Source organism: Anomaloglossus baeobatrachus, chromosome 10 (assembly GCF_048569485.1).
Source record: "Anomaloglossus baeobatrachus isolate aAnoBae1 chromosome 10, aAnoBae1.hap1, whole genome shotgun sequence".
NCBI lineage: Eukaryota > Metazoa > Chordata > Amphibia > Anura > Aromobatidae > Anomaloglossus > Anomaloglossus baeobatrachus.
Genome location: NC_134362.1, coordinates 149,874,546 through 149,888,282, shown reverse-complemented (window position 1 = coordinate 149,888,282; position 13,737 = coordinate 149,874,546). Strand labels below are relative to the sequence as shown.

The window sequence follows — 13,737 nt, the reverse complement described above, 5'->3', positions numbered from 1 at the left end:
CACCAGATTGTGAGGAAATCCCCTCCCTCCAGGTAGTCTCCTGTCCCTAGCAGCTCTGTGAAACCTCATACCACAGTTGGATTGCAGAGCTTCAGGAGGACAGATATAACTGCGCTAATCTCTCAGGCTCATTGTATGTGAACACGTCACACTCAATAAGGTTGGTATTTTATGTTTTTATTTATCACATGCTCTGCAAGTGTAATTTTTCTGGGGAAACCTCAGGATCTAATTCTGATTGAATATGTGTTTAATAGTACTTAAGTACTTTAATACCTTAAAATTAAGTTTGTTTCCATAAATTTTCTTTGTAGAGTTTTTTGACAGAGTTGAACTGGGGACTATTTGGCGGGAGATTTGAAATGTTTGTATTTCAGAGTTATTAGTTTTATGTTAAGTAAATGGGGTTTTTTTGCACCCGATTATGTGTAGTCTCTTTTATTACATACCTATGAAGGTCACTGATCACTTTTAGAGCACTGAAATTGCAAACATTAGATATTATAGGTATTTTTCTAGCCTGCGACTGACAGTTACACTGTATGTGAACTCGTTAGAACCGACATTGTATGTGACGGAGGGTTAAGAGTCTATGGTCATAGAATGACATATTAAACTCCCCCCATCAATTTGTCTACACTTTCAGTTGGTTGATCACTTCAGCTACAATAAGCCCAATTGAAATTATAATGCTGATGTGTGTATAATATTTTGTATTCTTGCATTATTTGATAGCATTGGGAAGTGCTGCCCCCCAGTCATTCATGTCTTTTCAAAGAACAGACCCTTCATTTGTCCTGACAGTGGCTCATGAAGGGAACATGATGTAACCCAATTCTAATACAATGCACCAGGACTAAGTTCCAGGTGTTATAGCTCCCTCTGCACACCAGGAATCTACGGCAGGTGCACATCATTAAGACTAGACATGCTAATGAATGGGGTTGCATAAAGTGCCCTCAAGTGAATATTTTAAGGATAAGAGGGCAAAAAAAAAAAAGAGAAACTAAAGAATATTCCTTTCAATGAGTGCACAAGAATAATAAACTGTGTAAGCCATTCAATCCAATAAATGGTTCCTTGTAGTCCCCACAGATCAGAGGGGGTTATAACGGTGAAAGATATAAGCTGAGGACATGATGGATGGATGGCTTCTTCATATTAACCTCTTTGGCCATCACAACGATTCTCGGTCATTTAAATTCATCAGGTCAACTACACATGTCCCAATTTAAAGGCCCGTCCTAGTGACATATTCCTTTAAAATATTTTACATGAGATAAGAACAGAATATAATATTAAAGTCTTGATAAAGCTACACAATCACAATTTTGCCAACATCAGCAAACTGATGAGTCAGCTCTGCAGCCCAACAATTACCATAACTGCGATGGTCAGCATTTCACGCGGTAGCCTAAGGAAGGCTCTCTCATTATATTCCTCACTAGTCAGTAGAATAAAATACAATGGGGTCTTAATGTGAAATAGTTGTATCTGATGATTGCATAGCGTACATATATCAAAATGTAATAGGCTGACCTCTCACCTTTTCACTCCACAGAAAACCTCATTTGTCAAGGAAATGGCGATGACCCATTTTATTACATCAGTGATGCACAAGATTTGAGAACGGTCAAACATGTAAAATGTGAACAGGCACCGGCTTGTCGCATAACAGATGTTGTTAAAGTCAAAAAACCTTCCACTCATAATATCGTAAGTAACAATATACTTTGGAATTATTGAGTATGAATACAATTATAAAACTGGACTAATATATTTTTGGACTGATGGACTGTTACGTCACCACCGCAGTCCGCTCCATCGACTTCTACTCCGATCCCCAGGCGACGCCGTGTTCCTGCCGTGGATAGTGCTAGTGATGGGAGAGGAGTCGAATCCAGCGGTGCCGGTGGGCGCAGGCTCTGCTCATCCACTGGTTTAGGTTTCATGGGGATCTGCAGTGCCACTGGCTGACTGTAGGTGGCGGGTGTCTCCCAGCTTAAGTACCATCATTCAGCTACAGCCTATGGGAAGACACCACTCCTTTTTTAATGCCCCTCCTGTCTGCTGATCTCTGCCAGAGATAGTTCTGAAAATTCTGGCTCCTGTTTCGTCCTGGTCTGTGATTGTGTATGCTGATTACCGCTTGTTTCCTGACTACCCTCCTGCCTGCTGTTTTTGTACCTCGCTGCCCGATCCGGTTTTGACCTCTGCTTGTTTCGGATTACATCCTTGCTTGCCGATTTTGTCCCTGTTCCACAATTCCTGGTTTGACCCTGCCTAACGATTACTCTCTCAGACTGCAGCCTTCCACAGGTAGTGATCTCCAGGGCCCTGTGTAATTCCAAATCCCTGTATAGAGGTTAAAGGGTTTCAGGGTTCTGGGGGTCCTGCTTGGTGAGTGGCTCCCCTATTTTATACAGGATGCAGCCAGGCCTCTTTATGTTAGGCCTTGCATATTATACTCACTGTCCCTGCATGGGGCACATATTTAGTACTGGCGCAGCCCGCTTGCATCTACTGTGATGGGCGTAACTAATAGGCTGCATACCAGATACTGTGTTCCTGCATGTGTGAACAGTGACCTATACAAGCCACAAGTGTGCAATTTTACTACCATCTCCCTTTGCACCTGTGATGTCTCCATTTAATGGAGGTCTTGCTGCATCCTGGCAGTGCATTAGTCTTTTTGGCCTTGGGCAGTTTACATCTTCTGCCATTAGTCTGTGAGTTTTGGCTTCCCTCTAGCCTGTCCATTACAGCCCGTCTGAGTCTGTGGATCCAGGCAGGTGTAACATGGGCTCAGAACGATCAGATTTCCATGATTCTCTAGCTGTTGCACAACTATGACTCCTGGCATGTTGGGTTTGAAGAGTTTCATTATCTTGAGCACCATGGGTTTAAAATGAGTTTGTCAGCACATAGAGACTGTTCCAACCAAGCACGGGTGCTCAGTAGACCCTTGTCATGGCCAAACCACTCAATGCACCTTCCCACCTACTTGATTTCCATCTCCATCCCCCTTGCTTGATTGACAGCTCTAACTTAGAAGGACCTAGAGCAGTGTTACTCAACTCCAGTCCTCAAGGCCCACCAACACATCAGGTTTTCAGGATTTCCTCAGTATTGCACAGGTGATGAAATTATTCCCTGTGCAATACTGTGAAAATTCTTAAAACCATGATCCGTTGGTGGGCCTTGAGGACTGGAGTGAAGAAACACTGCTCTAGAAAATGGTGAAGGAAGATTGAAATCAAGTAGGTGGAAAGTGCACTGAACTACTCAAAAACTCAATACCTTTTCACAGGTTTTGTGATAAGTTGCTAGTTGTTGGGTTCCCAACAAATCATTAAAATAGGGGACTTTCATTGCCTACTTTGAATGGAGTGGCTTCATTAGAAGTCTATGGGACTGGCGCTTATTTCTGACAGCCTCATAGATGTGGAATTGGGCTACTTTATTTAAACAGAGGACTTGAAGACTTCTTATGTGATATTTTATTATCTCTATAGTGTGGAATTGATTGTGAGAAAACCCCTTACAAGACTCACTGCGTATTGGTTCCGTGGTAGCACTTAAACCTTGTAGTTTTAAAGAGGTTGTCCACTACTTTAACATTGATGACCTATTATGAGGTTAGGCCACCAATGTCTGATAGGCTAGGATCTGACACACCGCGCCCCCTCCAATCAGCTAAGCTCGGTGTCTGAGAAGGGAATAGGAGGCCAGAAGTGTTAAGTTCCAGAAGTTCTCCATCTTCTGATAGTGACTACAGTTAGGTACTCCTCAACCACCTACTATTGATTAGAATAGGAGGCAGATGTGCAGTACCTGGTCACAGCCACCATCAGAAGATGGAAAAGTTCCAGAACTGAGCATTTCCAGCCTCCGGCACTGAGAACAGCTGATTAGTGGGGGTGCCAAGTGTTGGACCCTGGCCCATTACACATTGTTAGCCTATTCTTAGGATAGGTCATCAATGTTAAAGTAGTGACCAACCTCTTTACGTTAATGGTTTAACAACATCTACTCATAGTTTGTAATTTCCTCATGGGATTCAATGGAAAGTCAACAAATAAAACCTATTCATGTTTATAAATTCTAGCTGTGAATTGGAAAAATAAAATCTAAAAATTACTAATCTATTATAGATTAATGTATATGTATTACATCCTTGCCCCATGACTCCCATCCTTTGGAGTAAAGGCTCCCTGTTATCTTAAGAAAGCCATTACGACAATGTATAGATATTAGTAGATTACCATTTCTATCAATCATTCTCCAATCTATTGGAATGGGATCCACAAGTCTAAAATAAACTGTCAAAATTAAAAAGAACATTTTATGGGTTTTTCTTTTAAATTTGGTCAAATAAATTTACGACATAAAAAAATAAAGAAAATCAATTTTCGCAACATTTAGATGAAGCTTTGATTCTCTTCCAACTTAATCGTATTAAATCTGCTCCGTTTTATAAACAATACATAAAAACCACCGCTAACCTTTGACAAATGTCAGATTTAGAAATTCATCAAGCCAGGAAATGTTCCCTCTGTACAATTAAAGTCTGGCTCTTGTCTACGGGATGCCTATGGGGCGCGATGACAGAAGTTGACCTTAATCTCATTAAATGTAGGATTTGTGATCAACCTGTAGCCTGGCGTGTGTTGCTTCTTGCTATTCTGACAATAGGTCTTTAGCTTTGATCAGTGCAGCAATTAGCTACACAATCACTGTACAAATCAACAATGCAATATTGAAGATTCAGGCTCGGGAATGGGAAAGGCTGATCTACCATGTTCTTGGATGTATCAAAACATTCTCAACCCACCTTTACCTTACCTATCTCCACCTGGTCAAAAAATATTCTGTTTTCTCCAGTTACATTATTTTTCTAGGATTGATTGATTGATCACCTTGTTACAATTTCTCCAGACGGCTCATACATTGTCACATGATACACTTAATATACTTAGCCACAGCTGAAAAAAGCTAAATTACTGTCATTACTACTGACCTATGATCATGTTCTGACCTTTAAGTAGAATTCACCATTTCTTAAGAGAAGGACAAAGCCTTAATGGACAAAAAATTCTATCAGTAGTGTACAATTTAGATATAAGTAGCAGTTTCCGTATTGTTGTAGTAATATATGTATTCACACACACTCACAGTATATGACAAACGTTAGTACACCCGTCATATTTTTGCACATATGTTATTATATCTTTTCATGGGACAACACTGAAGATTTGATACAATGTACAATAGTCAGTGAACAGCTTGTATAACAGTGTAAATTTGGTGTCTTATATATAAAACTTAACACACAGACATTAATGTCAAAACCGCTGCCAACAAAAGCTTGTACACCCTGAAGCAAAAATGACCAAATTGTGCCGAGTATCATTATTTTGTGTGGCCATCATTATTTTCCAGCACCGCCTTAACTCTATTGGGCATGGCGTTCACTAGAGCTTAAGAGAAGCCTCTAGGATCCTCTTCCATCCTCCATGATGACATCATGGAGCTGGTGAATGTTAGAGTCCTGGCGCTTCTCCACCTTTCAGTTAAGGATGCCCAACAGATGCTCTGGAGACATGCTTGGCCAGTTCAGCACCTTTACTCTGCTTTTTTAGCAAGGCAGTAGTTGTGTTTGGGGTCGATATCATGTGGCCCAGAGTCTGAAAGGAGGGGGATCATACTCTGCTTCACTATGTCACAGTACATGTTGGAATTCATGGTTCCCTCAATGAACTTTAGCTCCTCACAGCCAGCCGCACTCAAACCATGACAATCCCACCACCATACCTGACTATAGGCAGGACACACTTGTCTTTGTATTTTTCACGTGGTTGCCACCACACATGCTTGACACACTCTGAACAAAATAAGTTTGTTTTCGTCTCATCAGATCATAGGACGTTGGTCCAGTAATCCAGTAATTCATGTCTTTAGTCTGATTGTCTTCAGCAAATTGTTTGCGGCCTTTCTTGTGCATCATCTTTAAAAGAGACTTCCTTCTGGGATGACAGCCATGCACAAACATTTGATGCAGTGTGAGGCATACTGTCTAAACACTGACAGGCTGACCTTCACCTCTGTAACCTCTGCTGCAATGCGGAAAGCGCTCATACTTCTATTTTGAAAAGACAACCTCTGGATATGACGTTGATCATGTGCACTCAGCTTCTTTGGTCAACCATGGTGAGGCCTGTGCTAAGTGGAACCTGTCTTGTTAAACCACAGTATGGTCTTGGCCACCATGCTGCAGCTCAGGTTCAGAGTGGTAGCAATCTTCTTATAGCCTCGGCCATCTTTATAAAGAGCAACAATTCTTTTGCCATGTTGAATTTCCAGTGACCAGTATGAGAGAGTGTGTAAGCGATAAAACCAAATGTAACACACCTGAGACCTAGTAGCACTAATGAATCACATGACACCGGGCAAGAAAAATGGCTAATTGGGCACAATTTGTCCATCTTCCCTTAGGGGTGTACTGACTTTGGTTGCCAGTGGTTTTGACATTAATTGCTGTGTGTTGTGTTATTTAGAGGGTACCAAATTTACACTATGCAAGCTGCCTACTGACACTGTACATTGTATCAAACTGTCAGAAAAAATCTAATAAAATATGTACAAAATGTGAGGGGTGTATTCACTTTAGCGATATATAATATATATATTTATTACACCTATATAATATATATATATATACACATATACATAAAAATTTAGTTTATATATATATATATATATATATATATATATATATATATATTATATATATGAACTAAATTTTTTATATATATATATATTTATTAGATAGCTAGATAGAGAGCGAGTGTAAGGACGGCTTTGCACACTACAACATCGCAGGTGCGATGTCGGTGGTGTCAAATCGAAAGTGAAGCACATCTGGCGTCACTTGCGATGTCGTAGTGTGTAAAACCTTTTTGATACGATGAATGAGCGCAAAAGTGTCGTTATCATATCATCGGTGTAGTCTCCGACATTTCCATAATGCCGGTGCAGTGACAGGTACTATGTAGTTCCTCGTTCCTGCGGCAGCACACATCGCTGTGTGTAAAGCCGCAGGAGCGAGGAACATCTCCTACCTGCCTCCCAGCTGCAATGAGAAGGAAGGAGGTGGGCGGGATGTTTACATCCAGCTCATCTCCGTCCCTCCGCCGCTATTGGCCGCCTGCCGTGTGACGTCGCTATGATGCCGCACGACCTGCCCCCTTAGGAAGGAGGCGGGTCGCCGGCCAGAGCGATGGTCGCAGGGCAGGTGAGTGCGTGTGAAGCTGGTGTAGCAATAATTTTCGCTATGCCAGCTATCACAAGATATCGTACCTGCGACGGGGGCGGGGACTATCACGTGCGACATCGCAGCATCGGCTTGCGATATCGCAACGTGCAAAGCCCGCCTAACACCCTAATGGAAAGAGGAGGACTTAATTACAAGGTAGGGTTCAAAATGAAAATGTCATCATCCCAAAGATTAGTGCTTGGGACCTATATTAGCTATATTATTTCTGTTGCTTATATACATATCATGCAACATTTTTATCCTCATTACTGAGGCTCAAAATCCAAATTCCCTATCAGTATGTCCATGGACCATTGGAGGAAATAGAGTATCCATAGGAAACACACACAAAACACAGGGAGAAGCTGCCAACTCCATGTAGATGGTTAGATTCAGACCCAGATTCTTTTTTTTAGAACATCCATGAACATACCAAAAGAAAAGAAGCTTACGTTCATAACAATATGGGCCTATAGAAGGCTCTGGATGTCACATGCCTACAACATGGCACTATAAAGCGCACTACGTATAGATTCCTACATTCAACAAGAACCAATCAGGAATCTTTCTGGTGATACAGATCACATTAATAACTGCATTTGTTTGTTCTTGTTTAGTGCATGTTGATTACCAAATTACTCAATATTCCTTGGCCATGTTATGCGGGAGCGGTCCCAACCAATTTAAATGAAGTTACTGTGTGCATACTTGACCACTTCACCAAACCCTCCTTCAAAAAAGGACAGATATTTACCTGGGATCCCTTGAAACGATCAATTAATAGAGATGAGCAAAAAGATTTGAACTAGCTGCATCCAACCCACACTTAAAGCTGTTATCCACTACTAGGACAACCCCTTCACATTACCTATGTTTTCCAGAGTTAAAATGGAAATGCTACTCCTCTCCCATGCTGGTGCTGTTCCAGCAATGTTGGCACTCATATTCCTGAGGTTCAAGTGAGATTGTTACATCACATGAGCCCTGCGCCCAAACAGCACCAGCTTCACTGTCCCCACCGTCGGCCATATAAGTAATCAAGAGGAAGTCAGAGCTGTTTCTGCTCTCTTACTTCCTATTACGATACAATACACTTTATTGATCCCAAGGGAAAGTGTGGTATTGATGTTGATTAATTCTAGTATTCTTCCTTGATGTCGGGAGAGTGAAGACAAAGGGTGACTGGGCACAGGGCTTGCGTGATGTAACAATCTCCCGTGAATCTTGGGAACGAGAGTGCAGACAGTGCCGGAACAGCACCAGAATAGAAGTTTTGAAGCTTTTTTATCTAACGGGGGAAAACATGGGGAATGAGAAGGGGATGTCCAAGTAGTAGACAACCCCTTTAAATAGACAATGGAAGAGCAAACTTCTTCTCCACATTCAAATGTGGGCATCTAGGGTGACTCTTGTGAACACTAAGACCCACAAAGTCATGATATAACGTGAGGCCTAGTGACTAAGTGAGAAAGGAATATAGTATGAAAGCCTCTGGAAAGTGTAGAGAATTTTATTTCATTTTTACCGCTGTGACATACCTCTGATGTGTTTCCATCTCATGGCTGGTAAATAACCATGATCATACTACTCTTATTCCTACTAGAGATTGTAGATGTATATTTCCTAAATAGTTTATATACTAAAGGCCCCCTATAAATACTCAAGTATAATTGACTAGGCTTACAGATTTTGTAGGGATTGGTCAACAAGATCGGTCAGAGGCTCCTGAAAAGGATTAGGTAATTTGAATTAATAACATTGTATCTTAATTTTCTCGAGAGTTAAACCACCAATGGTGTCTGGCCATAAAATTGTTCCGTTCCTAAACATTGCAAGGTTGGTAGGCCAAGCTAAACATTTGTGTACTGGGAAGTTGGTGAAAGAGTTCTTGGCCAAAAGTTAATTCAGTCATTCTTTATCTTCTTCGCAGGAGCAGCTTTACCTATGTATTTTGTATTCTACACTATTCTTTAAATGACTTCTCCTCATTGGCCACTTCTCCTCGTTGGTCTCAGGGTATAATCCTTGCTTGGGGTGCGAGAGCTCCTGGGTTCAAGTCCTAGACAGATCCAATGGACTCTGACAGACTGTTGAGCTACAACAAGTTGCCGGTTCAAATCCTAGATGATGCCTAAATGCGTGCTTTGGAAGAAGAACCTGGGTGCCGCTGTATATGTAACATCAATACACAAATATACATACACACACATACCACAGGTGTAATTTTTGGTCTTATATGTGTTCATTTTTTACTAAAGAAGAATAAATCAGTTAATTAGAAATAATCCCTCCCACCATGCACATTTCGACTTGCCCAGATATATTTTGCTCTGATTAATGCATAACAGCCTCGAGAATGTGCCCATTGAAGTATTCCCATTCAATATAAAATGACATCAATCCTTATCACTCAGTGGTGTTTGTCACACAGGCTGCATCACTAAAGACAAATATCCTCATTGAATTTTCAATGAATTACCTTGAAATAATGCCACTCAGTAGGGGGCCATTCCTATTAGGCAGTGAGTGGGGAACATTTCAATTTCATTGGATACGGTATAAGAAGGGGGTGTGCGTTCTGGTAAAATGGGAAAAAAGCTTTATTGGTATGACGTTAACTGGATAAGACACAATTGAATCTGAAAAGATTCTCCGGGATGTCATTAGGGCGGTTTAGAAGATGTCATTAGATCGCTGTTGAACTTCTTCAATTACATTATTAAAGGGGTGGCCCTCGCCAACAGTATATTGTAAACACAATATAATTCTATAGGCTTAATTACAGACTCGTACAGCCACATACTCTGTGATGCTGTAAATACAATGCTGTTACATCAGCTAAATTTCCTGAACACAGACACTGCACAAATTCCACATCAAGACAAATGGCCCCAATGTATTTTTGGAAGTTGGAAAAGTGATGTATTAACAGGGATGCTGAGCTCATGTAGATGGTGCACTCCATGGCCTCATTGACCTTAGTACTGCAAGACAGCAGTGGTAACTATGAAATATATATATATATATATATATATATATATATATATATATATATATAGTGCATGTGTATAATATATTATACACACACACACACAAACATATCATATATATATATATATATATATATATATATATATATATATATATATATATATATATATATATATACACACATACATGTATATATACACACACGCACACACACACACACGTGCTTTACTGAAACTTTTGAAGACATAACACAATCAATTCCACTCCTGAATGTAAATTTAACAACTGTTTTTAGAAATATATCTCATTTTTTTACAAATTCTACTAGTACTTAAGGGACACTATATACATAAAGCATGGCATCTCCTTTATATATTTATTTATAAATAATGATATTAAATGTTCAATAGTACTCTGAGTGATTGGTAGCTTTTAGTCCAACCAAAAAAAGTCCAAAAACCAATTTGTTGATTTTGCTGAATTGACTGATTAATTATCTATTGCTACCAAATTTACTGCTTTGATGGCAAAACAAGATAAAACAGTATGAGTTTACTAATTCAGTCTCCTAAATAGTTCTACCTGCCACTGAAGGGTCATAATCCCCAAGGGATGGATTTATGAAGGACCCAAAACTTTACTTATGAAACAGTCACAAGTAAAACATAACTGGTCATATGTCAATAAGTGTAAATATTGCCCCCCTTATAAGAAAATAAGCCTTTTCACAGTTAATGGTAACTTTTTTAGCATATAAACTTCTGTAATAGAATAAACTGTAGGATAAATAAAGCCCATTCATACAGTATCATGATACATAAAACCACTCAGTGACCCTAGTAGCCAAATCCACAGCACACCTACAACCCTATGGAAAAAAGAAGAAAAATCACAATATCCGCCCCCCTTGCAAAAAAAAACCCATTCGTTTTGAATAATAAGATAATGTAGTCCTAATTCTCTCCAGTCCCTGCCAGCTGTCATTTGTTATGAAAAGTGATTAAGCAAAGGAGCAGTTTATAATCCTGATATAACATGAAGCAGTAATTTATTCCCCCCCTAACAATAGCACAAGAGGCAGGATATGCACACAGTACAAGTCAAACATTCCACACTGTGTCTATCCATTCACATCAAATATACTGTTGTCAAAACACTGCAACGTTATGACAAAGGATTGAGCTAGGATACATCTCATGTAGACACCATGGGTGGATGTTAGAAGAGGGGGAAAAAAAACCTCAACAAGAAAGTTCCCAGTACAAAGACTGAACGCCCTGTACATAATTAGCACATGTGCAGCTCAGTATACCCACATCATTTCGTAATTAGATGTTTAATGTGACTAATAGTAAGCACTCATTAATTGAAGGCTTGATGACACATCAGTGATACCATGAGGTATTTAAAGACAACCACATTAATTTCTTGTCTTTAAGCAAGGGGACTATCAACACATCATCCTTACAAAGCTGTTCTATCATGACATGTCTCTTCTGTTCCTGCAGGAGCTGAGACACAGAAGCTGACAATCGAGGAGCAGGAGGAGGCAAGAAGCCGGTGACTATTTACAAATCAGATCGACTATTTACAAATAAAGCGTGACTATTTACAAATACTGACGGTTTAAAAATACAAACGGTCAGAAATAGGAGCGATTATTTAAAAATACAAATTAACTGTCAAAATAAGTGATTATTTACAAATACAAAATAACGGTCATAAATAACTATTTACAAATACAAAATAACGGTCATAAATAAGTAACTATTTACAAACACAAAGTGACAGTGATAAATAAGAGTAAATAATCAATCACCTTGTAGCTGTAGTAGTCTAAACATTGTGAAAAGTCCAGATTGGGTGACTCTCCAGTCAGGGCATTGCCAGCAGCTGCAGGGTAAAACCTTACATCCATGATTAAGTAGTCAAGTTGCAGTTGAGACCAGTCCTAGTAGGAGTAGTAGTGGATCAGCAGCATTCAGATTGTTCTTGGGAGTTCTCAGGTACAGATACAATACAAGTTGCAGTGTGGAGGGTTAAGGTGTTCGTTCCTCCAGGATAAGGAGTTCTGCAGGCTCTTCTGGCAGAGAGACTCAGGACTTGTATTTTTTAAAAAAGCAAGCAGCCAAACCATAGGACTTGCCTATGCATTGATGCACAGCAGCTGCTATACACAAAGGAGCCACGCGTTGGGTTATTGGGATCAGGAGATCCCACAGCAGAAGCTGATCACAAGCACCCAAAAAAGAAAAAACAATGCAAAAAAAAAGCACAACCCACTGTCAAACCATACTAATAAGAGAGAACAAAAGTAAACTCCAAACAGATCCAGAGGACTTTATTCCACCAATAAGGGTTTGTGCAATGATGGATACATGAGTTTCTATGAAATGACCTCTCTGCCTGTTTAAAAGAAAAGGAGGGGGCAGGAGTGGGGGGTTATTGAAGAACAAAACAAAAAAAAAAGTCTTTGCAGCCAACGGTTGCAGAGTGGAGTTAGAAGTGGTAGAGACAGAAGCTGCTGCTGGCAGGGCTCCCTGGGAGAAATGAATAGTAATAGGCAATGACAAGCAGGAGCTGGGTCCTCCCTCCCTCCACCACTCCCACTGAGTACAGCTGCTCCTGTGTACATAGTGTGGACATACTGATGCAAGGAGGCACCTACTGTTGTTCCAGGGATGCTGGGCTCCAGCAGGCTGACATGAGTGCACTGCTGGGGCTGCTATCTGCTGCCTGTCATATAGTCCCCAGTAAGATGTTGCTTGCCTCCTGCCTGTTTTCTTGAAAGGTGGATGTTTTCTTCTGTATGTGTGTTCTGATACAGCACACAGCATGAACTAACAATGATGCAGTAGGCTGTAATCTTGCTTTAATGCACAGTGACTTGTCTTCGCAATGGAGGGTTTGTTAACATGTATAGGTCACCAGTATTATATTATCTCTGTTGTACTATAAAATGTTTTGTGGACCTAAATAATTGTGTAATGCTGCTTGTTCAACAATGTGTAGAGAACACAGACCAATAGAGTGCACATATCAGCAAATCAAGAGGTTTCATAGCAAACTTACAGTATATAACTGACAGCAATGGGTACATAAGGTTGCGGTACTTGTACATTAGGATCTTGCACCAGACATGGTCGTGCTCACAATCATGGTGAGTTGTTTAGTTGCACCACTTTTATAATTTCATCTTATATCACATTTTTCAGAAAAAAAGATTAAAGGGAACCTGTCACCAGTTTTTCAGCCTATAAGCTGCATCAGCACTAGTGGGCTCTTATATACAGCATTCTAGCATGCTGTATATAAGAGACCAGGCCGCTGTGTAGAATATAAAAAACACTTTTATAATACCTAATAGTCGCGCTGCGATGTCGTTGAGCCATATGGGCGTTTCTGTTGTCTAGTGCCGGCACCTCCTCTTC

The 13,737-nt window shown here is 40.2% G+C and overlaps 1 protein-coding gene across 2 annotated transcripts in view; it reads right to left on the bottom strand.

Moving 5' to 3' along the window:
• Positions 1-12,881, bottom strand: part of TOX3 (TOX high mobility group box family member 3) — a 219,666-nt gene extending 206,785 nt beyond the window's left edge. The window contains exon 1 of one of the 2 annotated variants that reach the window (XM_075325730.1): positions 12,126-12,881. In XM_075325730.1, the coding sequence (XP_075181845.1) occupies positions 12,126-12,224 (99 nt within the window). In that variant the 5' untranslated portion in view covers positions 12,225-12,881. The remainder of the gene's footprint in view (positions 1-12,125) is intronic. The other variant, XM_075325729.1, reaches the window with a different exon arrangement.
• Between the last annotated feature and the right edge of the window lie 856 nt (positions 12,882-13,737).